Source organism: Sander vitreus, chromosome 13 (genome assembly GCF_031162955.1).
Source record: "Sander vitreus isolate 19-12246 chromosome 13, sanVit1, whole genome shotgun sequence".
Classification (NCBI taxonomy): Eukaryota; Metazoa; Chordata; class Actinopteri; order Perciformes; family Percidae; genus Sander; species Sander vitreus.
This window is the reverse complement of record NC_135867.1, coordinates 12,790,380-12,816,983: the sequence shown is the minus strand read 5'-3', so window position 1 is coordinate 12,816,983 and position 26,604 is coordinate 12,790,380. Positions and strand designations below refer to the sequence as shown.

Genomic DNA, 26,604 nt, shown 5'->3' with positions numbered 1-26,604 from the left:
AAGCGACTGCATCGGTCCTGCTGGATGTTGCATCCCAATTCACTCACTATGAGAGTTACAGTGGATTAAAATGTTTGCCATAGCGAAGAGTGGCATTGTCCAATGATAGGGCATGCAATGTCGTGGTGAATGGAAAAAAACATAAGAGGATTGCATTACGTTTGTTAACAATATAGCTAACAACAGATGTATGAAGGCACTTACTCAATGTCTCTGTGAACAGAGCCTAGTAGGTCCTCTCGCTCTCGCAGACTGTAGAAGTTGTTTTTGGTTTTGTGGAATTCATGAGTATAGTCCTATGGGATAAAACAACAGCCAAAATGTATTACAATTTCACAAATGTTTCGTCTTAAACATATGGAATATACTTAGAATGACTAGCATGTGGAGCTGAAACACTTTTCAGCGTGAGAAAGTAATACGAGAAAGTGAAGTATGTACCTGTAAAATGTCTCTGTGTCTCTGTAAGGTGTGCATCAATGCTGCGTTATGTGATGAAGCCCCCGGAGTGTTTGTGTATCCTGCCATCTTGTCATTGACTGCAGTAAGCTGCAAAACAAAAAAACAAGATAAAACTGAAAACAAGTAGCCATAAAAACAATGATTTCTTTTCATAAGACAGCCTTGTAGAATTTGAATAACTTGGCAAGATTATAATTTAGACTATCAGACTACAGTCTAACTAATTTCAAAGTGAACATGAATGTATTATAATAACCATAAACCTCAATGCTAACCTAGACTGTACAACCTGTAAAACTAGCTGTAGTTCTCGCAGCATATAAAAACACAGGATAACACAATCAGCTTTGGTTGGCTGCTCACTTTTATTTCTAAAAACAATGATTAGAAATCAAACTCCCTTAGATATTTCTGGCATCACATCTATTCCATCCCCTGGGTTTTAGGCTTCAACACCTGCTTCTGAAGAGGACCCTAAAATCCCTTCAACTATGTTAGCGCCCATATATGTGTGATATTTGACTTACATTGGCCAATAGCTGCTCCAGCTCAGTAGTCATGGCCACGAGCATATTGTCTTGAAATGAGCCAGCAGAATCAGACCTGATTTAAGAGTGAAGGGGGAAGTTCAAGGTAATTGTTAATTTTTTTCATTCAAACTATAAAAAATACAGTTGAATGTCCGACAAAAAAAACATGAGTGCACAGACTACACAACAGGAAACAGGAAAAAAAAAACGTAATTTCAACACCAATTTGTAAAACTGCATAGGATAATATGATTGTGTCAAGAGTGGTCGGTGCTTAAAATGGTAATCCATGAAGCGCGTATGGAGGCTTGTATCTTTTTAGGAAAATTATGTCATTGATGACATCCAAAGCCTCGCTGTCCCTCCATACCACGTGACTGGTTTAGGAAGTGGTTCGAATCTACACGGTTTTATTGTACATTCATGATCTACACGTGTATTGTGAGCAAATGAAGCCTCGAGAAATGAACCCTTTTGCGAACCAATTTGCTAAAAAAAGCTTTCATGCTTCATGAGGCTTCATCTCGCCATCACTAGCTGTGTGTTCATGATATTCTGTTGCCCAGTTAATGGCTAACAAAATAAATTGCTAATAGTTAAAAATACTAATTATCATATCAGTTTTTCAGTAGAAATGTAAAAACAATGCTTTGCTAAATACAAAACCATGTGTTAATAGTAGTTTACAATGGTAGTAATTGTATTAAATTCTATATCCAAGGTCAGCAGAAGTCATCCATTGTTAAAATGAAGTGAGGAGTGTGCAGCTGACCTGCTGTCTCTTGTCTGCTGGTCCCGGTTGCTGTTGCTGCTGTTGTAGCTGGTGCAGAGCTTACTGAAGGAGACCAGCTTGAGGTCCAGCTCATTTTCCAGCTGTCTGGCCTGTTTACGCAAATCTGAGTGAAGAAACAGAGAAACACTCAATACGAACATTTTAACATGGACGCAGACAAACAAAATAGTAATAAAAAACAGGCAATAAGAAGCAGACAAGATAGAAGGCATCATATAGACACCAAAAAAAATAAAAATCAATTCACATAGTAGATGGATCGGGCCCAGATATGGCTTCAAGTTGGCACTGTTGGCTTTGGTTTGTAATGGCATTACCTACAGTGGTGCTCATAAGTTTATGAACCCATGCTAAAGTTGAATAAAAAGAGGAATAAAAAAAAATCATCTTTTGGAAATTGATCTTAATGACTTAATTAAAAAAATTGGAAAAATCCAACCTTTAAGGACACCAATTTTCTTTGTGAATGAATAATGTTTTTTTTGTTTTTTTTATTAAAATAGCTCCACATCATCACATACCCTTCACCATACCTAGAGATTGGCATGGGGTACTTTCCATAAGATCATTTCTCAATGCAAGTCAAACCAGCTATTAGGCTAACTGAAATAAAACCATGCCAATCTCTAGGTATGGTGAAGGGTATGTGATGATGTGGGGCTATTTTAATTCCAAAGGCCAAGGGAACTTTATCAGGATGCATAGTATCCTGGATCATGAAATAACTGGCCTTTAAAAATAAAAATCTGCCTGGCTCTATGGGAATTTAACATAGGGGTGTACTCACTTATGTCCCCTGTATTTTAAGGAAGAACATTTATTTATTTACAATACATTATTCATTCACAAAGAAAATTTGTGGATTTTTCCTAATTTTTTTAATTAAGGCATTAAGATCAATCAGATCTTCAGATCAAGTTCCAAAAGATGATTTTTTTTATTCCTCTTTTTAGTCAACTTTAGCATGGGTTCATAAACGTATGTGCACCACTGTATATAAGACAAGCATGGCATGGTTTTTAAGATGGCAAACGAGATAGGCTTGAGTGTTTGACCCAGACATAAAATTAAACCGTTTGGACCACATTGTTGTAGCCAAAGGGAGACTCTCACTTTTGATTAAGTGTTTTTAAAACAATTTAAGAAGCTATGAAATCCCTGTGGATTGAATCAGCACATTTCAGTAATTTACCTTGTTGGAGGATTACAGCTTGCCAGTCATTAGTACATGAAAGCTATGTGTGGCGAACATTAGTTTGGGTTAATGATGATGATTGAGTTAATCAAATCGTAAAGAAATTAATGACAATATACGCAAACATCAATGCTAGGTTAAGGATGACCATTGTGACTCTGAAACCAAAAATACAACAAATGTTGAGGATGACTCGTTTTTCACTCCTGCCACCTAAAGAGAGGCAATAATTGATGTAAGACATTTTGCTCCAGTGATTTGCCAGTCCAGTCAGAGAGACTGAGGGGAAATGACACAAAGTTGAAGTCATTTTAAAACCCTAAAATATTTGGGACCTTTGAGAAAACATTCGGGACTTGAGCCCCCAGAGCCACACCCCCGCCACCCCTCACCACACTTTAGATAGCAGTATGATAGTTAACCGCTAATAAAGTTAACTTTTCAAATAGATGTTAACGGCAAACAAGCTAGCAGGTTAGCTTACAACCAGCTAAAGGTATCTTTATATCCGCGCGGATATAACGTTTATTAACGTAACGTCTTACGGAACATGTTAAATGTGTTTAACCTGAGTCGACAACGAGCAATAAAAGATGTACATGCGGAGAGTTGTTTTAAATTAGATGCTGTAACATGATTTACCTTCCCAATAGTTGCTGCTGGTTGCCATGTTTGTTGTTGACATGTCATCAGCCGTCCAGAAAATACAACTGTCGCAAATTCTAATTTCAGCTACAGCGTCCTCCGGTGGTTTCTGGCCGCAAGCGAACCACTTACTAATACAAAATCAATATCTCTCAGCGAGGACGTTCACTCATTATTATCCCTGGGGTTAAAATGTGAAACACGATAGCATAGGCTTGTTGCTTAATGATTGAAATACACTCATCGCTGGACAATAGCTCCATGATGATGGAGCTATGTCAGGGAAAACATAATAAAATAGTAATAAAATACTAAACTATAATACCCCATTACAAGCTCTGCATTAAAATGTCACAGTTGTAAAAGAACAGAAGTATTATTAGTAGAATATTCTCTAAAGTATCAAAACTTAAAGCATGATCATCAGACAAAATGGCCCATCATTATGGGCTATTACTGGGTGCCATAGACTGTATAGTAAAATAAAATATATATATATATATATATATATATATATATATATAATACAGTTATTGCCATATAAAAATTGTGTTAGAGTAAATACTTTCCACTACTACAGGCCTATTATGAAAAGATTATTACAGATAGATGCAAATAGCAAGAAAATTAAAAGGCATTTCAACTTAAATGCAGGTGGAAGAAATGAAATGAAAATTTGACTTCTTGTGTATAATATATCTCCTTTTAAGACTCATCCAAAAAAGAAACGAAAAATGAAATTGGCTATTTCTGGAGGATCTTTTCCATCAATAGGATGTGAGGCAGACTGAGATACATTTCCCATATTGTCCACAAACATGGCTCACAACATGGACTCATTTTAATCTATCTTAATGTTAGTTTATTCGTCAATCTTAGTTTATTCCTCCTTAAATCCTAAAGCTTTAGGGGGATCTTTTGAACTCTCAATTTAAACTGTAACCATCCATTAATTTATAATGTTTAGTTTAGGTGGATTAGTATTCAGTAGACATGTAACAGCACAGGTCAAACTCAAATGCAGTTTGTGTGTATTTAACCCATTAATGTTGTTTTTTTGAAAAATCTAATTCTGCATTGTTTGACATCATACAATATATATTCTAACTTATTCCAGCTCTTCATAAAAAACACTATGATTTTAATGTCACCGGCGGTGTCAAAGTTTCAGTAGAGAAAGAAAAGACACAAATGTAATGTAATTAAGGTACATGTCACTCGTATTGTGAATATCTCTGTTTCTTTGCTCATTCTCTTTATTCATCGTCTTGAACACAGGCAGTCATGGAAATCACAGTAACAGCAAGACTGGTGATCGTGTTGATGTAGAAGACAATGATGACGATGATGATGATGATAATGATGCCATCAATGGAGATGAAAAAGAGCAAAAACTTGTTTTTTTACCGTTCTGCAGAAAACCTTGGCAGATGAGGCCTCGCTTTCACACTGATTCAGCTTTTTCTCTCAATTCTGTCATTCCTATGTTCTGTCTTTCTTACATCTTTCTTTTCTTTTATGATGTTTCTTTAAAAAATGCAAAAGTGCTGTGAACAACTGACACCAGTAAGCACCTGAAGTCCAGCCCGGGATCCTGCTTTGACCAACGGAGCCGGGGAGATGGGGGTTGGGGGAGAGGAGGAAGAGAAGGAGGGGTGGAAGTGCAGGAGGAGGGAGAAGAGGAGGAGATAAGGAAGTGTGATGGAAGCGCTGCCCTCTCAGTGCTGGATCCTTCTGATGGACTGAATCTGGGGAGTCTGGGAGTGAGAGCCAAACTCACGATAACACTTGTACTCTCCTCCGCGACAGTCACACTCCATGATGTACTGGTAGCCACGGTAGCCAGGGTACTGGTAGCACACAAAGCTGCAGGAATAAACAAGAACATACTTATTAAATGCATACATTTGAAACAAAATCAAGTAAAGTTAAAAATAGTTATGTAAGTAGCTGAAGGTGCCCAAAGCAGATTCTTATTCCCAGCCAGTGTGTGTTTGTAGCTCACTGTTACTCAGGACTAGCTGAAGGTGTGTAAAGCTTCACATCAAACAACATGATGGACTTACGCTCCACTCTGAATGTGCATGGATCCAACCTCGTTGTTCATCCAGCCCATGGCCTGCAGAGAGGGGTAGTCATCACACAGCTCGAACTGACGACCGGTCATGTTCTCCATCTCGAAGATGGTCATGCGGGACTCCTTGTGGTTCTGTTCAAATGAGGAGAGAGGGGGTTTAGCACAATTTGAGATGAAGCACAGCCTAAAGTGGACTGAGGGCTGTTACTGCGCTGCATGATAAACCTACAGCACAGCAGATGGGCCTGAAGGAGATCATCCTCTCAATGCGGTAGGAGTTGCTGCCACTGTAAGCCTCAAAGCGAGGGTAGTCTCCCTTCTCCAGGACAAACTGCTGGCCGCAGAAGCTGGAGTGCTCATAGCCCACCCAGCTGAAAGCGGAGAGTGAAAATAATAAAATCAGAAACCAAGGAAATAAAATCAATTTTCATATTAATAAAATCAGCACAATTTCAGAATCTAAAAAAAAAAGATGCTCCATTTTAGTTTTTAAATCAGCTTTAGCATTTCAAAAAGTGAGGAAATGCTCTCTGGGTACTTACGCGCCACACTCGACCTTCAGGGAGCGGATGTTCTCCATCCCACACTCCATGATGTTCTGGCAGCAGGCGGTGAACTCCATACGCCTGCCCTGGAAGTACTCCTGATCGTACACGGTGATCTGTAAAACACAAAATAATGAATGAAGGTGAGTCTGACACAGTTGTGTTAGCCTAAAAAAGACACATAGCAATCGAAACGATGCCAAAACATGCACTGGAACTTCTTGCTACTCCCTGTGCTGATGGGTTATGTAGTGTTAAGCGTGTACACCATATGCTTACCTTCCAAGGGCCCATGGGCATGGGATTTGTCAGAGCCATTTTGTCTTGTTTTGCTGTAGTACCTGAGGGGAAATACACAGACAGTTAGGCCCCCCGATGGAAGAAAACACTAAAAAACAAATCTGTATAATAAATAACCACCCATTCCTCGTCCTGTCTGCTACTCTGGGTGGCATTTTAGCTTTCTCAGAGGCTTGTACCTCACTCCCAGGTTTCTCACGAGACATACTGTATACGCCTATAACTTTCAGCCACCTATTTCCTTTCCTTGATTTGTATTAAAAAAAACCTTATTTGCAGTAATTGTAATAAACAAGCCATTATGTCTTCACTGCAACCAATCAAGGCTCCCTGTTTTTAGTTGATATATTACATTAGAGACCCTTACTACATCATGTCCATAGATTTGGAAACTGTACTGTATTGTCCACTGGTTTGACCTACCCAAACTGGTGAACTGTGTTTCGCAGGAGTTCCACTGAACGGTCTGCAGAGATGGTGTGTATGGGGGTATATATACACCCATGGGTGACAGGGGCAGGGGGGAAGGCACGCCTGGACTCGTGTCAGCACTTTGCTTTGGACTCCATTGTGTTGTCACAGAGGGGTTAACACACAGACACACAGTGATTCATGCAAACACAAAGAGGGCACACATCTACACTGCTCTGTGATTAATCTATATTTTGGGGGGGAACAGTAAAGCTTTCTCCACCAGTTTGTAGATCAGTTATCAAATAGTGAAATCATAGTTCAGTTTTGATATAGTTTAAATTAAATCTTGATTAAATCTAAAGTGTTTGTTAGTAATCATTTACACTAACAGCATGTTATAAAGGAATATTGTGATTTATAAAATGAAAAAAATGACACTTAGTAAAAAGAGGCAAATTCTCTAAAAGCTACTTTTCAGACACCCTTGGAAAGATTTGCATGCCATTTGTTGCAAAAACTCCAAATAAAGGCATATAGACAATACTAATCAATCATTGGTCAATTAGTCAATATCTTTTTTAAATTATTAGATAATTACACATATTTAACCAATCACATGCTTGACTCTTGGGATGCTATCATGAATGATAATAACCTTCAGTCTGTAATACAATTATTTATTATATATGTTTCCTCATTGTATTGCATGACGTCATAGTGTGTTGTGAGTTTGTCTCAGCACCACCAACTCTGATTGACTTTGCTTATCAATACATGTGCAGCATGTGTATCAGAGATCATGATTTTTTGTCAAGACTCAGAACAATTGTTTGTCTCCATCCTGTGTTCACTCATTTGAAAGTGCATTTCAATGGCAATCTAATTTCCTAAAACTTGAATACCAAGTTTCATGACGGCTGGAAAAACTTGATCAATGAAGTTAACACTGGATTTGAAATAGGAAGATGGTGGCCATGTTGGAAATCTAATCAGGCTCTTTTATGTATCATAACAAATACAGCAATCTATTGTGCGGTGGCAGAGGGACACGTTTGTTGGCAATAGAGTCAAAGCTGAGTAGAGTTTAAACTAAAATGGCAGTAGTCCATCAAGAGAGTCAAATGGGTGTTCATATATATACATTTTTATCAAAAAGCAGCCAGTCCAAACAGATTCACCCTGTCTGTGAACACCAGCAGAGGACATGGAGGTACAAATTTGAGTTGTGAATGAATGTACCTGTTGCTAATTTTGGAAAACCTGTCCAAGTGAATAAATCAACAATGAAGGTTGGCAGGGGGGATGGCAATGGCACAGACTGAACAGGCAAAATGTATCGGATTGAAAGGCCTCATTGGCAGGAGTGGCAGCACGTTGGCATCGACTGATGTAATTGGAAGTTTTACTTTTAGGTAGCAGAGTGAATAGATTATTATTACACAGGGAAAATATAGTGGTAGTTCTATGAACAAAAAAATACTTTTTAAACTTTTGATTTATCTGTACCATGCTTTTAAATACACTCTTGTTAAAGCCGTTCGTGTTTCACAACTTATTTAATGTATTCTGAATCAAAATGTATGTTTGGCAGTGTTTTACAGTGCTCTTTATTGTATCATCAAAGCAGGAAAGCATAGAGTAAATAACACAGAGAGAGCAGTTGGTAGGAACATCCTCCTCTTTCCTCTAGCTGCACTGGACAATAAACATTTAGGAATGGCTTACTGAGGTCAGCACATTGCCCAGACTCTCTGTCTGTGTGTGTGTGTGTGTGTGTGTGTGTGTGTGTGTGTGTGTGTGTGTGTGTGTGTGTGTGTGTGTGTGTGTGTGTGTGTGTCTGTGTGTGTGTCTGTGTGTGTGTGTGTGCGTGTCTATGTTATTCCGTGTTTGTTTCTACAACAGAGAGAGAGATACATGTGGACATTACAAATGATATCACAATAAGAATATTTTTGTGAGCACATTCCTGATCAAAGTGGATTTGTTCAGGTCAGAATGAGAAAAAGAACAGGCTGTGTGTGTGTGTGTGTGTGTGTGTGTGTGTGTGTGTGTGTGTGTGTGTGTGTGTGTGTGTGTGTGTGTGTGTTTCTGCTGATGATAGCAGCAGCAGCTCAGCCATGACAAAAGGATGAGCTAACTCAGCAGGCCGATGTGAAGAGCCCACAGTGACCATATAGCCGACTCTCAGTGTGCACATGCATCAACATGACAAAACCTCAGATCTTCTATAGGCTACATGTTTAGCAGACCACCCTATACAGTCTCTCGCTCTCTCTCTCTCTCTCTCTACATCACACACACACACACACACACACACACACACACACACACACACACACACACACACACACACACACTTACCAGCCACACAAACAGCCTGCATATGTAATACTAATTACAAAGAAACAAGCTAAAATTTAGAACTCTGTTTTGACATCTGTTTGGAAAAAGCTAGCCTTAAACTTTGTGAACTTGAGAATTGAATATCTGGGTTTTGGTCAGCATGAACTAAAACAACTACCACAGTCACCTCTTGTCTTAATTGAATGATGAATTACATACTCTGGGTCAGGGGAACCCATCAAAATAGATACAGTATAGTAACACAATGCATACTTTTTCCCCAGCTACCCAGAAAAGGACAAACTTAAGTCAATATTAGAAAAAAAGGTTTTGCAGTAAATGCAGGTTGCCTCTAGGGTGCAACATGTACACATAAACTCACACTCTTTAATACCTCTCAAGCGTTCTGGGGTCAATCTTTTTTTCTTTTTTATACGAGCTACCCAGGGATGCACAAAGAATTTCAGCCTTGGCTGACAATAAAGTTGTATCGTATTGTATCTTATCGTATCAGTGCAGAGCCACATATAAAACATTAATGTAGCTGAAAACTTTCTACAATGGCTCCTTGACATCTCTGTCTTTGTCTTAACAGGGGCTTTGTTGTTGCGGCTGCTGTTAACTGTAGTTTCAGTTGGTTTGGCACTGTTATAATCACACACAGTGTGTGAGAGCTGTGATAGATAATCATGTGTGACTGAGATCTCCAGTGAGTCATCAGAGACGTATTGTGAAAAGGCTTCCTTTCTCCCTTTTCACTGGGCCCTGTTCCCCAAATTAATAGTTTGGTGTCTGCGTAATCCTTAATTTCAGTGTATTGTTGTAGGTTATTGTTTTAATTTGTTACTTTATTATTTGACATAGACCTGTTTGGCAGGTTTTTTGGGTTCATAGTGTTTTGCTATGGTTCTGCCTGTGATGGGGGGGGGGTAGATCAGCTGCTCACCAGCTTAATCAGGGAGAGTGCATGCAGGTTTGCCTCATTAGGTAATTTCTGTAGGGAAGGGCTGGGCAATCCCGAGGAGTAGAACAATAGGTAAGATAGTTCTGCAGTAAATGGCATTCTTATAATATTTGGGGTGCCTATTGTTGTGGGTGCACATATATGTTTAAATAGTAATGTCAGCAGTAACTGATCTATCCAATTCTAATGATGTTTTGAGAAAAAGTGTTAATGTTGCTTGTTCAGGTTAGCTCACCCTATAATCACCTGTGCAGGTGGTAGGGTCCAATTAGGCGAGGCTGAATTAAAAGGGCTTTAGGAGGAGAAAGAAGATACTTGGCAGCTTGCTGCGAGGTTGTCGCTTTGTTTGCTGTTATTTTGTCTCATTTTTTTTTTTAATTTATTTTGATTTGAGTATGTTTTGGTGTCATTTTGTTACTAAAGACACAAATTGTGCACTTTAAAAGCCTGCTCTCCAGTCTTCAATCATGACACATATCCATCAATAGGAGAGTCAGAAATAGGATTAGAAGCTCACACAGTTGTTTCCATTCTGCTATCTCCTCAGCTTCTACTACTGGGTTACAATTATCTGATGTTGCCTGTTTATAGGGCCAACATACCAATATATGATTTTTTTTCTACAATACCACAGTTATAACCGTTTCCAGCAGGAGACAACAGCTATAAATGTAAAGTCTGGAGAAAACGTAGCTAATTACAGGTGAATTCATCAATGTAAATGAGGCTGCAGATCTTTGACTTAACACATTTTAATGGGCTAACTGGAACAGAAGCACTGGTGGAAGAAGTATTCAAGTAAGTATTGCATTAAAATCTCAAGTCCTGGGAACTTCCCCCTCTCCTATAGGTGGTAACATAATCAACTCAGTGCAGAGAGGTATGTTGGATACTCTAACCCAGTTGAGCCTTTTGGCCTAAATGAAGAACTGTACTTGTCATGTTTTCTCTAATTTATTACACTTGATGGATGCAATAGGCTACCTGTACTTTTTGTACTTTCATCATCTTACAGTTTTTTCCAACTGCTTACACACGTTTTCAAAACTATGTCTCCTTTTTTCAAAACTCTACACACAATTCCCAAAACTGCACACACAAAATGCAAAATGCCTCACATCTCCTTCAAAATGAAACACTGCATTCAAAATACCATAAACACATCTCAAAATGAAGCATTTGCATCAAATGGCAAACACTTTTTTTCATAATAGTACATTTTTGGATTTTGGATATACCATGTACACACTGTTGTTCTAAATCTAAATCTCTTTTGTCTTTCATAGGCTTATATCTACATTTACAATGTTCTAGAGTGAAAGTTATCTGCTGAGAGTGGTTGAAAAGTGCACTGTAAACAACAATGCAATGTTACAGTAAAACAGAAAATATTTATTGGACAAAACATTACATTTGTAAGAGTAGCACAGTGTTGTATACAGTAGCATGAAACAAGAAAACAAAACTACAAACATATGTAAACCAAAGGTATCATTTTTAGAATAAAGAATGTGTGTGTGTGTGTGTGTGCGTGCTTGTGTGTCGTGGCGGAGGCAGGGTTGTATGCATAAACAAAGTCTGATTGATTTGTAATGCTAAAATAGTCATTAGATAGTTGCATGCAGTATGGATGCCATTGTAAATCTACTCAAGATGGGCTTCTCTCATGGTCAATCCGTGGTTGATCACATGATGAATAAGTGTGGCCCTGATCTCATCAGAGATGGTTCTCCTTCCTCTTCTTCCCTCCTCCTCCTCCTCCTCCTCCTCGTTGTCGTCCCCTGTCTGTCCCTCCTCCTCCCCTTGCTCTCTGTCTATTGTTGGCATCCATTGTTCAAAACAGGTAATCTGACCTTTGACCTCTGTATAGACCTATACTAAAGCAGTGATTGGTTAGTGTTCAGTTATGACATAATGTGTTTGCACATGTGAGGAGTGTGTGTGTGTGTGTGTGTGTGTGTGTGTGTGTGTGTGTGTGTGTGTGTGTGTGTGTGTGTGTGCGCGCGCGCGCGCGCCCTGGTAAATAAGTGTAGCATTTTGATTGGTTGTGTTTAGAAAAGGAACACAAGTCACTTCCTGTTAGATTTCTGTGTCTTAGGGAGAGAATTGTGTGTAGTGTTTTGAAAAAAGTGTTTTATGCAATTGAAAACTGAGTGAAAGGCTGAGAAATAGCTTATGGTTTTGGAGATTTGCTGTGTAATTTTGCACTTTGAGTGAGAGGGTTTAAAAATCGTGTGACATGAAAGTATTTTGTGTGTAAGTTGAAAAAAAAAAAAAACTGTAATTGTACTTTCTCTTTCCATTAAGATATATGTGTGCTCTTTTGTTTCTTATGTGGGCTACTTATAATGCAGGGGAGGGGTACTTTGACAACTTTGGCAACGCCCACCCTTGGATCCATTATCCAATAGATTTGAAATCCTCTTCAGCCAATTATCCAATGACATGAAAGTATTTTGTGTGTAAGTTGAAAAAAAAACAACTGTAATTGTACTTTCTCTTTCCATTAAGATATATGTGTGCTCTTTTGTTTCTTATGTGGGCTACTTATAATGCAGGGGAGGGGTACTTTGACAACTTTGGCAACGCCCACCCTTGAATCCATTATCCAATAGATTTGAAATCCTCTTCAGCCAATTATCCAGTGACAGTTGTACACCTGTAGATTGACTATATAGTGTTTGCCTTTCGTCTTTGTCAATTTTGACTGTTTGCACAAAGTCTGCAAATCAGTGTTCTCCATCATATTTTTGACAGAAAACTTCTTTTACCTCGGAAGTTGTGTCAACTGGATTGTTGCGCGATTTTGTCGGTTGATGCGCAGATTGGGCGCAGAAGCACCAGCAGCACGGCCCCGCTTTAAGGGCTGCTGCGGCGCCCCCCTCCCCCTCCTTGACAGCAACTGCCATCTGCAGCCTCCTTTTCAATTTCAAACCCAGCAGATTTTTGACACAACCGAAATAGCGTATCTGAGAGCAGCTGCGCAGAAACGCAGCAGACATCATCAGCCCGCTCTCCGCATATTGCGCTCAACCAACGAGAGCCGCGGGCGCTGCATGCAATCCGTCTGCGGAGACAGACTGCAGGCTCATAATAAACCCCAAGCGGATTTGAATTAGGCACCGGATAACAGACAGCAACTGTGCATCCTTCAGTGAGGGAGGGAGAGGGAGGCAACTGTTTTGTATCTTGGAAGCTCTGGGTTAGGAGAGGGGGAGGAGGAGCGGAGAATGAGCTATTCTTGTACCAGCAGAGGCAACCGCCAGGACCCATCAACCGCTAAGAAGGCTGCCGGTAATAATCCGGGCAGAGGCGCAGACAGCAGCAGTAGCGGCAGTCCGAAGCAAACGGCGGCGATGAAAGTGAAGAAAGGCTGCAACTCGACCGACGTGGGGGTCCCGGGGATCATGGAGGAGGACCTGCAGGGCAGTACGGTGATCACTCCGGATGATGTTCTGGGCTTGCAAAAAATCACAGAGAGTAAGTTCACTGTCGGTTGTTGATTGACACAAAACAGGACAAAGGTGTCGAGATGTTACAGCTCCTGTATGAGTCATGTATCACGTCTTTGCCGTTTCCCCTTCTTTATGTAATCTACATAGGCCCTATTCAAACATATAATGCATCACTGGAGCCCGCTCTCCTAAATGTTAACCTGTCTGCATATGTACTTTAAACCTCTTTTGGTGGAGTCTCAGTAGCCCTGTGACCTGTCAGCCTAGCAGTATTGTGTGGAGGTTAAGTTTAGCACACAATTATGGTGGCGGGTGAAAGTAATGCTTAAAGAAACGTGTGTGTGCAGTTGGAATAAGTGCAACCAGGCTTAGAAACAAGACTTGGAGCAGTTAAGGACTGCCAAAATGCAGATGACCGTTCATTTGCAGTTAATTCGGAACATACATGACTTGCATTGTATCCTTTTCACTTCAGGATGATTTTATTTGAGTAGAAAGGTGTAGAGTGGGGGTGCAGGGGTCACTGAGGGTGTCATCCTTTAAAGCAGCCTGTATGCTTCCTTAGCATGAGTTCACTTTAACCAGAGCAGAGAATTAAAACACCCAGGTGTCATGTTTGCATGTGCTTATAATCCTACACTCGTTCTTTTGAACAAATATCTACAGTAGATTACAGATATCTTCTAACTGAGTTTAACTGTTTAAATGTTATAGCTGGAGTTTGCAGTTTAATTATGTAGTCAGGTAGCTTGATTGAAAATAACCTTATCAGGAAGGTTGTAGACACCACATCCGACCACAAGACTGGTATAGTATCAGTAGTTAAGTAAGTAGCAATACAACAATGTCAAAATCTGAGTAAAAGTACGGAAGTATTATCAGCAAAACATACTTAAAGTAGCAAAAGTAAAAGTATTTGTTATGCAGACAAACAGCCGCTGCATTGTTATATTGCTATATATTACATTATTTCATTACTGTTACTGATGCATTAGGCTTGCATTGCCAGGTTGTTTGCATATCTTTTTTTGCAAACCCAAGTTCTGGATGCAGCAACTTTGTCAGGCAATTATGCTGGAAATGTACTTTCGTTGATACACCCTACTGATGCATTAACGTGTTAATAGTATATTTTACTCATGTTGTAGGTCGACCAGGAGAGAATTTTAACTACATGCTAATTCACTGACAGTGTTGGGAAGGATACTTTCAAAACGTATTCCATTACAGAGTACAGAATACATGCCCAAAAATGTAATTTGTAACGTGTTCCGTTACTCAATCTGAGTAACGTATTCTGAATACTTGGATTACTTCCACATTGAATTGCATTTTATAAGTAGGAATGCGGCCATCACATACAGCTTACTAAACAGGCCTATTCTGGTGTGTTCTTCTGTTCCAACTGGCTGAATGTGTACCTAAACAAGCAGATAGATTTTTGTATTTGTAGTCCCGAACTGCATACTACAAAAATCTAACCGCAGTCTAAGCTACCATGAGCTAATTTTAGCTAACGTTAGCTAACATGTCAAACGGGGCTAGACTTTCAACGGCTCTGGGGCTAGTAAATCAGCATGTAGGAGAATGTAAAGTCGCACGTCAACTATAAAATGGCAAGGTGACCAGTAAAACTACAGCAGACGACTACCCTTGGCTAAAAATAACTTACTTTAAGATGCTTCTTCAGGTTGGAGGTGGAGTAATTTGGACGCTGAAGGGAAGTTGGTTGCTGGCAAGCAGAAGTTGCACTGCAGTGCACAGTTATATTTCGTTCTCCCTTCTCTTTCTTTAATGTGAAATGCTGTTTGAATTTCCAAGATAGAAACACATTCCTGCCCTGGCTCTGTTGTGCCGGTTACGGCTCCATCTCTACCTCTATCAGTGATCACGCAAATAGCAAATTTTTTCGTTTTCATATTGAGGCTTCTGGAAAATGCATGGAGTTGCGAGAGTGAATAAACCTGTGAAACAGAAGTATCGTCATGTAATCCATTGATTTCAACAATGTAACTGTATTCTAAATACCAACTATTTAAATTGTAACTGTAACGGAATACAGTTACTCATAATTTGTATTCTGAATACATAACGCCGGTACATGTATTCCGTTACTCCCCAACACTGTTCACTGATAAACCAAGTTGGTATATATTGTCATGTCTAAAGGCCTCTTTTACCACTTGAGACATTTTGATTACTACACTTACTGTTGAAAAGAGCTTTTGAAATGGCTCATTTAAATTTGTGTATTTATCATGTCACAGTATAAAAAGCTGCTGATTACTTCATGCAGTTTTAAATTAAGGCACACCCCTAAATCTCAAACAGGCCTCTTATAGTGAAACACATGGAGAGGTGGCAGCCAAGAAGCTCTTATGTGCACAAGAACACCTACATCTATCACCAACTCAGGTCTTAAACCAGTAGTTAGCTAACAGGTGGCCAGCAGGGCATTTGACTATTTAAAGGCCAGTATAATGCCTTACTTACACAACACTGTTCCATTGGCCGTTACGATACATACCGAGTGTGATAACATGCAAACACTCTTGAAGTCAGATTTTCTCCCAGCTTTAGTTCTACATGTACTGTTGGTCTGTTTACTCTCTTGTAATTAGTCCTACAGCAAAGATACCTTCACTTAAATCATATTTTTCATCATCTTATCCTTTTCCTCTTTGCCTTATTGCTATTATTTTTTCTTATATATAGCTCAGGATAATACAGGATGTTTATGTTGTGATGAGGAATGAGCCTTTGCTCATCCAGTCCATAATCACAGCTTACTGAGAAGAGGAAGAGCTCTGGGAACATCCTCTGTCTCAGCTTGTTCCTTCCCTCTGATGGTCACCGTACTCTGATGGTTTCTTTAATTGTCTATCTGTATTTTGACACATCTTTGTGTATTCATCTGTAAGTCTGTTGTTGGTGATCCCCATGGTTGAGTCTACGCAGTGGATCGTTAATCTATCTTCACAGGGACGGACAACACGTAATGATTCTGTCTCCCACGCTCGATCCTGTTATGGTCTTGGAAACTCAAACTTTCCTATCGCGCAGCGTCATCGCTGGAGACAAGAGGAGGCATGTGTGAATCACCACAGCAACATGGATACATGCTTGAATCACTACGGCAACGTGAAGCATCTCCCTGTGGTTACAGCCAGTGGCGCGTGCGTCTCTGTTCTCCCACACACTTCCTATTCTACTTTCTTCCCTTTCTTTCTTCTCCTCTGCTCCCCTGTTTAACAGTGTAGTTGTGCTGTCACTTGACAGATTACATAGACAGAAATGGACATATGTACACACTCACTCACGCTTGCTTGACACCATTTGTGGTGGTCGAACAAAGCAGGAAACAACCTGAAGCCCTTCTGTTGATTTGTGACTCGTTTGTCTCTGTTTTTTTTCCTGCTGCTGCACATTCTCAAGTGGCTAAAATTGATTCCCTCTCGAAGTGACATGATTCACAATTGACAGCTTAGCACAGCTCAGCCAGACTTAACAGTTCACAGTCAAAAAGCTGCTTGGAGCACAGAAGAGGAAACTTTGTGTTGGATAAATTCTCAGAAAAGTGACTTTCAAATAGCATAAAGTTTGTGAGCTGCATCTGTAAAGGTGCACTATGGGTTCCTGCATGGTTTCAGCGCGATTTCATTTTATGTCTCAAATCATAGGCATCTCTCCTTGATCCGCAGGCTAGCTGCCTGCCCCCCTGAATACACTCGTTTGACGTTTATGACCCCTGGCTTTTTCATGATTTGAGACAAAAAATTTGATTATAAAATGTCCAAAGCTGAAAAATGCCCATCACAACTCACATTTCTTTGTCTTACATTTTAGTAAATCGAATATTTTGGACCATTGGTCTTGTCAGATTCAATTGATAAATTGTCCCGACATGGGGAAATACTGGTTGAGGAGGACTGTATTATGGATTATTTTCTATATCTGGACAACTTGTAATGCATCATCGTACTTATACCTCAGCCGGTTACTAGCAGTCTTATCCAGTCAGAGGTGAGGTTTTAACAGACACCTTCCAGCCAATCAGGAAGAAGTATATTCTGTAGCCACAGTATATGTTTTAACGTTTGATTACTTCTGTTGGGAGTTTCTGAAATAGGTGACATGAAATTTAGCTCATGGCTAGAACTTTGATCAGTGTTGAGCTAAATTCAGTCTAATAACAATTATATTCATGAACATCACTGATGCAGTTTCACAGCTTTAAAAGGATTCACAGTGGTGAGATTTATTTTTGTGTCCGCTGAGTGACAAAAGCACTCATACAAGCATAACTGGTTCATACTGAACCGGCCTGTGGAACTGTGAGGTCTTCAGTGTGAAAGCAAAATAACTAAGTGATTATCTGTGAGAATAAATTCTATTTTTCAACCCACAAGGTCTGTTAAGCACCCAGAGCTCAAATAACCCACTTAGGCCTGCACTAAGTTTCGGCTTGTACTATTTTAGTAGTGTGCTGGTGTAGATATGATGCAGTTAAATGCTCCGTACTGTGCAGTTAAAATGGGGTAGCTGGTGATAAAACAAGGTCGACTTTATTTGCTCGTCAAAATCGTTATGAGATGATACAGATGGGTCATATAATTGGGGAAGGCCCAACACAGATATTGTCTACAACTGAGAACATGTCAGAGGCCGCTTTTTGGCCAAATGTGAAATGTCTGCAATGAACCTCCATCAAACCAAACTCAGGTTCTCTTCCTTACCTGGTCTTTTTTAAACTGTCTCATTTTAAAGCCATCGCCATTTTGACCTCAGCACTGTTGCCATGATACTGTGGTCATCAGCAGGCAAATTCAGGTCAGTAAGACAGGGACGAGATGTCTTGCTCCTCTACATCAGCATGCTATCAAACAAACTTCATTGCAGTTCAGAGTGCTTAGGGGAGGAGATTGTTACACATCGTCTTTCTTTATATTAAGCTGAATTTGAGAAAACAAACCAGTTCTGTTATTCAAACACAAGTTTACTGTAAACTGAATTGCGTTTAATAGCATATTTCTCCTGTAATTTGGCATATTTAATGTTGAAACTAGGCAGTCAAAATGTAGGGAGGGTCATTCAGAATTTCAAGCAATTTAGCTATCCCAGTTTTATCTGCTGCTTCCTCCCCTCGCTGCTTTAATTCTACCTCCTCCCTCCAGTGACTAGTTGGATTTGCCTTCATACAAGAAACTAAACGGGTATTTTTTTTTTTTTTTTATCCAATGTGAGCTGTGTTGGGCCTAAGTGCCTTTCTCCTCCCACAGGAGGATCACCTCTTTATGACGGTTTTCCAAGTTGTAGTCTTGCACGAACAGAGCCTGCTGCATGAGTCGCTGGTTGTGGTTATACATGCGGTACAGAAAAACGTGGGTTATAATCAGTGAAGGTTACAACTTGGAAATTGCCAAAGTATGGCCCTGTTATTTTTATCGTTCTGTTTTACTGTAATATCCTGCAAGTATTAGCCGATGGTGACTGTGTTTTTCCATATTTTGTAGAGCTCAGCTGATGCTGGATTTACTTGTCTTTAGGAGTTGTGTCAAAGATGCAGGAAATCAGTTTCTTTTTTTTTCTTTTTTTAAATCCGTAAAAAGTTCAATAAAATCAACTACAACACATTCATACTTAAAATACCTTGGATATTAAAAAAATGTACGTTAGACAGTTAGAGAGACAGTTAGAGAGAATTAAATATACATTTAAATATATCTTTGATTAACCAATGCAGCAAAAACATAGCTCAGCAATATATTGGTGGCTCTAATTGTCTGTTTTTTAGATTAATCTAAAAATTGCACACTATCAATATGTGGATATGTTAAATAGCATCCTATGTGTAGTTTTATATAAACTAATGCAAACAATAATGACAATATTTTAAATACATTGGAGATACTAACTGGATAAATATATTTACTACAAACACCTTAGGTTTTGTGAGATGACGTGAGAGCATGTAAACAACACACTTCAAACAACTCTTTGACCTCATGGTACTTCATTAGGAGGCTCAAAGGTAACTCTTAGCACTTGGTTAGCAAATGGACAACACCAGCTGTGATTCAGTGTAATATACACGTGCATACGAAAACACACACTAAATGCAGAACTGTTATTAATGCTACGACTCCTTGCAGCCATAAATGTTGTATGTTATTCTTCAAATGATGTGCCTGCTGAGGGTGTTTGTTTGCTTTGTGTCTGTACGGAGGCTGTGTGACTCTTCATGTGTTGTACGGTGGTGTGATCAGCGCCGACCTTAGCATTCAGACTGACAGAGGAGCAAAGGCATCAGAGCGTCACAAGGAATCAGATCAGCTCTGTCAGGAACACTCCGCTCATACAGTAAACGGAGTTGACAACATGCTGTGACTTCGGGTTATGGTTCTATGCTTTGGCATAAATATATAAACATGAGAAATAACATGCAGGGAGTATTGTAGATAATCCTCCAGGGGGAGTTAATGTAGAAATAAACACCATTCAAGAAGCAACAAGGCTCCAGTTTGGTAACGCTGTAAGTAAGTGTCTAAAAACACTTTCATCCTAATTGGTCCTGACCTACATATTATCTCATTTACATTTTACACTGGTGAACTACTACTAATTGTTGAAATGATATCCAATCATTTCCCTCATTTTGGCTGCTGGAGAGCAGCACAAATTACATGCTGTTTGATTAGGGTGTTGCTGTATTTATAAACTTTATTTAATTATAAAATTTGTGTGATCAAATTAATCACTTTTCACTCATATTGGCGCCATCATTTTATGTCCTTTTTATGTAAATTATCTTTTTATTCTAGTGAAGCCATTTGTAAATGAATTGTTGAACATGTTTCTGATGTTTAGTAATGATGATTAAGATATCACTGATATCAATGAAGGTTTACAGGAACATTGAATTAAGGTCATGAATTAATGATGCAGGTGGAATCAATAGCCACGGCCATGCGCAATTGTCGGTTGCCAGGTGTGTTGCATCAGCAGTGAATTTCAAGTCAGACCTTTTCCCCTCAAGTGTGATGTCAGTCTGTTCCTACACACATCCTTATCTACCAAACTAAAAGACCTAACTACATGCACTGTTGCACTGGCCCCTCATGGAAAAACCTTATTTATCGTTTTTAGAAATGTAAAAAATGTTACGGACAATCAATTTAGCAAAATACTTTATATTGTAATAGAAATAGGAAAAGCAGACCTGCATGAGCTTCACAGTTGGGATCTGATAGCAACATCTGGATATTGTCATGTTTTTCTTGGCTGGAAGCTGTCAATGTGTCATAAAGAACAGCTGGTGGGTTGATTAGCCGATCAGAGCTGCCATCATTGGCGATGAAATGATCCCTCGCTGTACTGATAGATGTCCATGTCTCCACTGCTGTTGCTGTTGGTCTTTGAGCAGACAGATGTGGTCGGCTGTCAGCGGACACACTGTGTGTCTGCGTGACAAACGCAGATCTGTTAACGTGTAATCACTCACATTTACTGACTCTGCTTCTCTTGAGGCTGCTCAGACCTGCAGTGATCCACTCTCAAATCCCTGAAACAATGTTATTCCAAATGTATTAATTTATTTTTAATCTGTGTGAGCTTTGTAGCTGCTGGTGTGAGGCAAGGGAGGGAGCAGGCCTCAGTGGAGATGATGGAGAAAGATGTTGCAGTTACAACTGCCAGCCTGCAGTATCATCGGATCAGGCAGGAAGCAGAAAGTGTCTGTTGTGCCGGGGAACGCTAATAAGCAGTGACACTGCCTGATGAGGGCAGGAAGGATTAGAGGAATAAAAATAACTTGTGTGTGTGGCTTCTCCAACACATTTTTACATTATGATTCATGTCAAAAGTACTTCAAATGGTCACAGGGAGCTGTCAAAAAGTGAAACTGATTTGAAATGGGATTGAATTTATGTTGTTATATGAATATATTGTTCATTCATTGTTTTGTTGTTCAAGTTTTTAACTGATCCTCTTGGGGCGGGAATTTGTTTAAAAATCCTCGTTCGTGGTGTCAATAAGGTACCTGAGTTTCAGAGCCAAGAACATTTTTGTTACCTTTAACATGTTTTAAACTTTTTATTAGTTACCAGAAGTGCTCTGTGCATCACTGTTACAATAAACATTGCCTGTATGAAATATAATCTAAAGGTTCCTAAATGAGATCAGAAAATATCTGATCACAGAATAAGTAAAAAAAAAAAAAAAAAAAAGTCTAATCTCTTGCAGTAGGCCTGAGGTTCGATACTCAGGCCTACTGCTTTTCTCTTATATGATTTATTGATCAGGGAGTGAATGTAGGCTACTTGATGTGTTTTTATAAAAAGTTTATTTGTGTCTAATCTGTAACTCATCTCTCTCTCTCTCTCTCTCCCCTCCCCCCCCCATTCTCAGATTATCTGTGCAGCTCGGACGAAAACATTTACAACATTGACTTCACCAGGTTCAAGATCAGAGATATGGAAACCGCCACAGTGCTGTTTGAAATCACCAAACCTCCATCAATAGGCAAGTCAATTGAGATGGATTTCTTTCACTTAACCTTTATTATACCATGAAAATACTTAATAGTATTATAATAATTAATAGTTAGTAAACAAACATTATAAAACTGCCTCATACATGCAGGCTGCACACATCCACTTAACAACCCCAGTACCTTCCCACCACTTTGGGGCTTATTCTCAAACAAAACATAATTTTTTTTTTTTTTTTTGTAGCAAACATGAACTGGAATATAAACGTAGTACTTTCATGGTAAATTCAATTTTGGGTTGTTTAATATTCTTTGTAGTAACATGTTCGTTTTCAGTCAACCACATTCAGTCCAGGGAAAATGTTAATGTATTATTTCTTTATATTCTGTTTCCGTTCCACATAAACGTTAGACAAAGCAGGAGAGAAGAGGGATGTTGACCCAAATGCCGGCCGATTTGTCCGTTACCAGTTCACCCCCGCTTTTCTCCGACTGCGACAAGTTGGAGCCACGTAAGTCAAAACGTGTTGATCTTTATTTACACGGATGTGTCCGCTCTCGCTCTTGCTCTCTCTTTGTTTTGCTGTCTGTGATTTCTCTGTATCACTCACCTTTTTTTTCTGTCTCATCGTCCCTCCAGCGTTGAGTTCACGGTCGGAGATAAGCCGATAGAAAACTTCAGGATGATCGAGAGACATTATTTTAGAGAGAAGTTGCTCAAGAGTTTTGACTTTGAGTTCGGCTTCTGCATGCCCAGCAGCAAGAACACCTGTGAACACATCTACGAATTCCCACCTCTGTCTGAGGACATCAGTAAGTAGGCCTATATGTTTTTGTGTGTTTGCTTTGTAGCTGATTTGGCACAAATACTTGATTATTAAAACAGTTGTCGATTAGTTTTCTGTTGATTGAATAAACGATTAATTGTACACAAGAGCAGTTTGACCAAAGAGTATTTTTTTGTATTATCGCATAGTATCCAGTGTATTTCACAAGAAACAAGTCTACAGCCCTTCTAGCATCTCTGCGATGTTGTACTTAGGCACAGCGGTGCTTTGAGTTTAATGCTAACATCAGCGTGCTAACATGCTCACAATAACAAGGCTAACATGCTGATGATAAGCAGGTATAATGTTTACCATGGTCACCATCTTAGTTTAGCTTGTTAGCATGCTAACATTTGCTAATTAGCACTAATACAAAGTAGGCTGACGGGAATGTCATTTGTTTTGCTGTGTGGAACATAAATGTCTGTACTAAATTTAATGGCAATCCATCCTAAAGCTGAGTCATTACATTTAAAACCACAAATGTCAACCTCATGGTGGTGCTAGAGGAAAAAGCCATGCTGCTGGCATAGCTAAAAACATGTAGTGTATAAAAATGTGTGTTATTCTTTTTATCCTTTTAATCATCTTGGGCCCCCTTGGGGGGCACAACCCCTAGTTTTAGAACCAGTGCTCTAACAGCAGTGATGTATTTGTGTCTGCTCACAGTCAGAGAGATGGTCCTGCACCCGTATGAGACGCAGTCCGACAGCTTCTACTTTGTGGACAATAAGCTGGTGATGCACAACAAGGCAGACTACTCTTACAACGGCGGGACGTAGAGACGACACGCTGACACGAGAGACAGGTGGATGTACGGACTGACCTAAGGGACGATCGGAGTACACTGGTGGATTAAACATCCTGTCAATCCAGTAGTCTCTCTCTCTTTATTTCTCTCCTTCTCTGTCTTTCTTCCGCTGAGAGATCGCCATCCAGAAAACGTGTGTGTTTTTAGCAAAGCCTAAAAAAAAGCCCCCCACACACACAGTTCACAGCTTGTGTGGGCTGTTACAAAGTGTTTTTGTGACATGATAAACCAGCAAGTAAGCAACTTTTTAGGAAATATCAGATGGTTTTTCGTTCTTAAAATAAGAAAAAACTCTGCATCTTCAAATATTCATAAAAATTGTTTGTTTTTTTCATTCCTGTACATGTTAGTGTTTAGGAACAAACGTTGGATCTCAAATTGTGTTTTTAGGACTTAAGTCAAAGTTTTTGGGGAAATTATTTCTCAGATTCAGTGAGTGAGTATGTGTTTTTGTGCACTTTGTATGACTGTCTGTCTGAAGCATGACTTATAGTCTGAAAAGAAATATTTAAACAATTATGTGGTCATCTGGTGTGCAGAGGTGGAATAGATTTCCAAAACCTGGTAGCACATTTTTCTACACAGTAAGCAGTAGTTGGTTCATCAGACGTGTTTCCTGTTTTTGTCTCCCTTTGTTCCTTATTTATTTCTCGAGTCCTGCGACCAGTTTTAACTGTAGGGCGCATGTGCTCATTGTCTTTGCTCAAAGCACAACATCTCTGCAGCTTTGTCAGCTGTGTACTAGCCATACTTTTCCAGCTTCATATTGCTATGTTTAGGCGATCAAGAAGTTGTTAAAACCTTTGTTAAGTTGTGTGTCCAAGTTTTAAGTTTTTGCTGTTTGGAAACTTTTCATGAAAGAAGAAAAGGAAAACTTGCATTTGTAAATGTTGATATTTCATCAGATTTGTGTTGCAAATAGGAAGATTTGAGGTAATGTAGCAGAAATTGCCCTTAAATCTCATATATTCTTTTGTTTGTACAAGTATGTGATCTACATTTTTTTTCTGTGGTAGTCCTCATGTCGTTCATGTCCATGTGTTGTTTCTCTGTTATCTGATTGCTACTATCTGATCACTCATTTCTGTCTCATTGTTTTCAGACACATTCCGGTGAGTTAGAACCTGAGTGTGTTGATCTCTTGTTGTTTGAGGGCATTTATCACACAGGGAATCAGTAACTGATCTGTCTTAGGACAACTCTAAATTGTAAAATGCACACTTGGCTTCCTCTCTCTGAGACACAACCTGACCCAAATAGTATCCAAAAAGTAATCTTTTTGCAAAATATCTGCACATAATGTGTGATTTGAAATAGGGCTGCAACTAACGATTATTTTCATCTATTAATCAGTCGATTATTTTCTTGATTAATCAATTAGTTGTTTGATCTATAAAAAATGTCAAAACATGGTGAAAAATGTGGATCAGTGTTTCCCAAAGTCTAAGGTGACGTCCTCAAATGTCTTGTTTTGTCCAAAACTCAAAGATATTCAGTTTACTGTCACAGAGGAGAGAAGAAACTAGAAACTATTCACACTTAAGAAGCTTTTTTAATAAAAAAAATTACTCAAACTGATTAATCGATTATCAAAATAGTTGGCGGTTAATTTAATAGTTGACAACTAATCAATTCATCTTTGCACCTCTAATTTGAATCACTTTATAGTCAGTTTAGTGATCCTACTTAAATTGCCGTAAACTCCACCCACCTGTTGCAGAAAGTGTGTTCAAACAAATGCTGCAAATGATTTGCAAATACTAGTTGAGCCAGGTCTATGAAGAAATGCAGCCAGTTTAAAGGAAATTACTCAAATGCAGCAGTTGTGTTCAGATCAACACAAGAGAAGGGTGGAAAATGATTTAGATTGTCATTAGCTTAAAGTGATTAAAATCCAGGGGACTTTTTGGGGGCTGATTGTGAGTTACATGTACAGGAAATAAAGTAGCAAATGTGCTAAAAGTAGTGAAATCGACAGCTGAGATAAAAACAGATTGACTTGAATTATATGTCATGAAATGTAACCCATATGTAGAACACATTTATTTATGACCAATTGTGACTCGTGTACAAATTATTTTGAACTCGTGAAGTTTTTGACGATTCAAATGTTGGTAAAAATAAAGATTTTTTGAAATATCAGTGTCTTGACTCTTAATATTGTGAATGACAGAGTTCACACTGTTTCAGAATACAAAGGGCTATGTAAATGTTGGGGGGAAAAAGTGCTGGGACGTCCTGTCGCTCCGCTACTGTACATGTTCAGTTTATTACATTTACCTGCAATAAGCACAGTAGATAAGCATACTGACCTTCGCTACAGTCATATCCTGTTGGCAGTCCTTTATCTCAAAGTTATTCTTCAACCAGCCTTTTCATCTGTACTCACTTTTGCAAGTGTGCACAGTAATAGTAACCCCTTCCTGCTATTAAGTTGTGCGCGCCGCTTTCTGTGTCACCTGCACTTTGTGTACATGTCGGCCTAATTACTGGAATGGATTTGTTAGATAAGAAGATTGATACCACTCTCATGTTTGTCCCTTTAGTGTGAAGCTGGAGTGAGGAGATGGTTAACTTAATTTAGCTTAGCATAAGACCCATAACACAGTTGGCCTGGCTGAAGGTAAACAAAATTGCCTAGCAGCACCTTTAATTCTCACTAAGTAATACGTTATATCTTGTTTATTCTGTACAAAAACTAAATGTAAAACGGCAAATTTGGGTTTTCACCTCTGTTTTTGTACGGATAAAACAA

General features: G+C 39.1%; 3 protein-coding genes across 3 annotated transcripts in view; 1 reads left to right on the top strand and 2 right to left on the bottom strand.

The window, feature by feature from the left end:
- The window catches only part of LOC144527939 (Golgi SNAP receptor complex member 1-like), a 30,358-nt gene extending 26,679 nt beyond the window's left edge, over positions 1-3,679 (bottom strand). Inside the window, exons 1-5 of the mRNA XM_078266298.1 lie at positions 3,623-3,679; positions 1,765-1,888; positions 990-1,065; positions 442-549; positions 205-296 (exon numbers count right to left, since the gene is read on the bottom strand). Of these exons, the coding sequence (XP_078122424.1) occupies positions 205-296; positions 442-549; positions 990-1,065; positions 1,765-1,888; positions 3,623-3,665 (443 nt within the window). The 5' untranslated portion in view covers positions 3,666-3,679. The remainder of the gene's footprint in view (positions 1-204; positions 297-441; positions 550-989; positions 1,066-1,764; positions 1,889-3,622) is intronic.
- A 1,664-nt stretch (positions 3,680-5,343) lies between these two features.
- Positions 5,344-8,219, bottom strand: LOC144527759 (beta-crystallin A1-like). The gene is made up of 6 exons (XM_078265991.1): positions 8,201-8,219; positions 6,527-6,588; positions 6,245-6,363; positions 5,932-6,073; positions 5,692-5,834; positions 5,344-5,491 (listed from the first exon to the last, which is right to left on the bottom strand). Exons 2-6 carry the CDS (start codon positions 6,563-6,565, stop codon positions 5,344-5,346), a joined length of 591 nt encoding a protein of 196 aa, XP_078122117.1. The 5' UTR covers positions 6,566-6,588; positions 8,201-8,219.
- Positions 8,220-13,135: 4,916 nt separating this feature from the next.
- On the top strand, positions 13,136-25,949 carry unc119a2 (unc-119 lipid binding chaperone a2). Its single transcript, XM_078266613.1, has 5 exons — positions 13,136-13,748; positions 22,130-22,243; positions 22,624-22,723; positions 22,852-23,024; positions 23,708-25,949. Exons 1-5 carry the CDS (start codon positions 13,499-13,501, stop codon positions 23,818-23,820), a joined length of 750 nt encoding a protein of 249 aa, XP_078122739.1. The 5' UTR covers positions 13,136-13,498; the 3' UTR covers positions 23,821-25,949.
- The last annotated feature ends 655 nt before the right edge of the window (positions 25,950-26,604 follow it).

Coding starts and splice junctions, on each gene's coding strand:
- LOC144527759 (XM_078265991.1), bottom strand. CDS start 6,565: ATGGCTCTGACAAATCCCATGCCCATGGGCCCTTGGAAG. Junction 6,364..6,526: donor TGCCCATGGGCCCTTGGAAG/GTAAGCATATGG, acceptor TGTGTTTTACAG/ATCACCGTGTACGATCAGGA. Junction 5,835..5,931: donor TCAGGCCCATCTGCTGTGCT/GTAGGTTTATCA, acceptor TCATTTGAACAG/AACCACAAGGAGTCCCGCAT.
- unc119a2 (XM_078266613.1), top strand. CDS start 13,499: ATGAGCTATTCTTGTACCAGCAGAGGCAACCGCCAGGACCCATCAACC. Junction 22,724..22,851: donor CTGCGACAAGTTGGAGCCAC/GTAAGTCAAAAC, acceptor TCGTCCCTCCAG/CGTTGAGTTCACGGTCGGAG. Junction 23,025..23,707: donor ACCTCTGTCTGAGGACATCA/GTAAGTAGGCCT, acceptor GTCTGCTCACAG/TCAGAGAGATGGTCCTGCAC.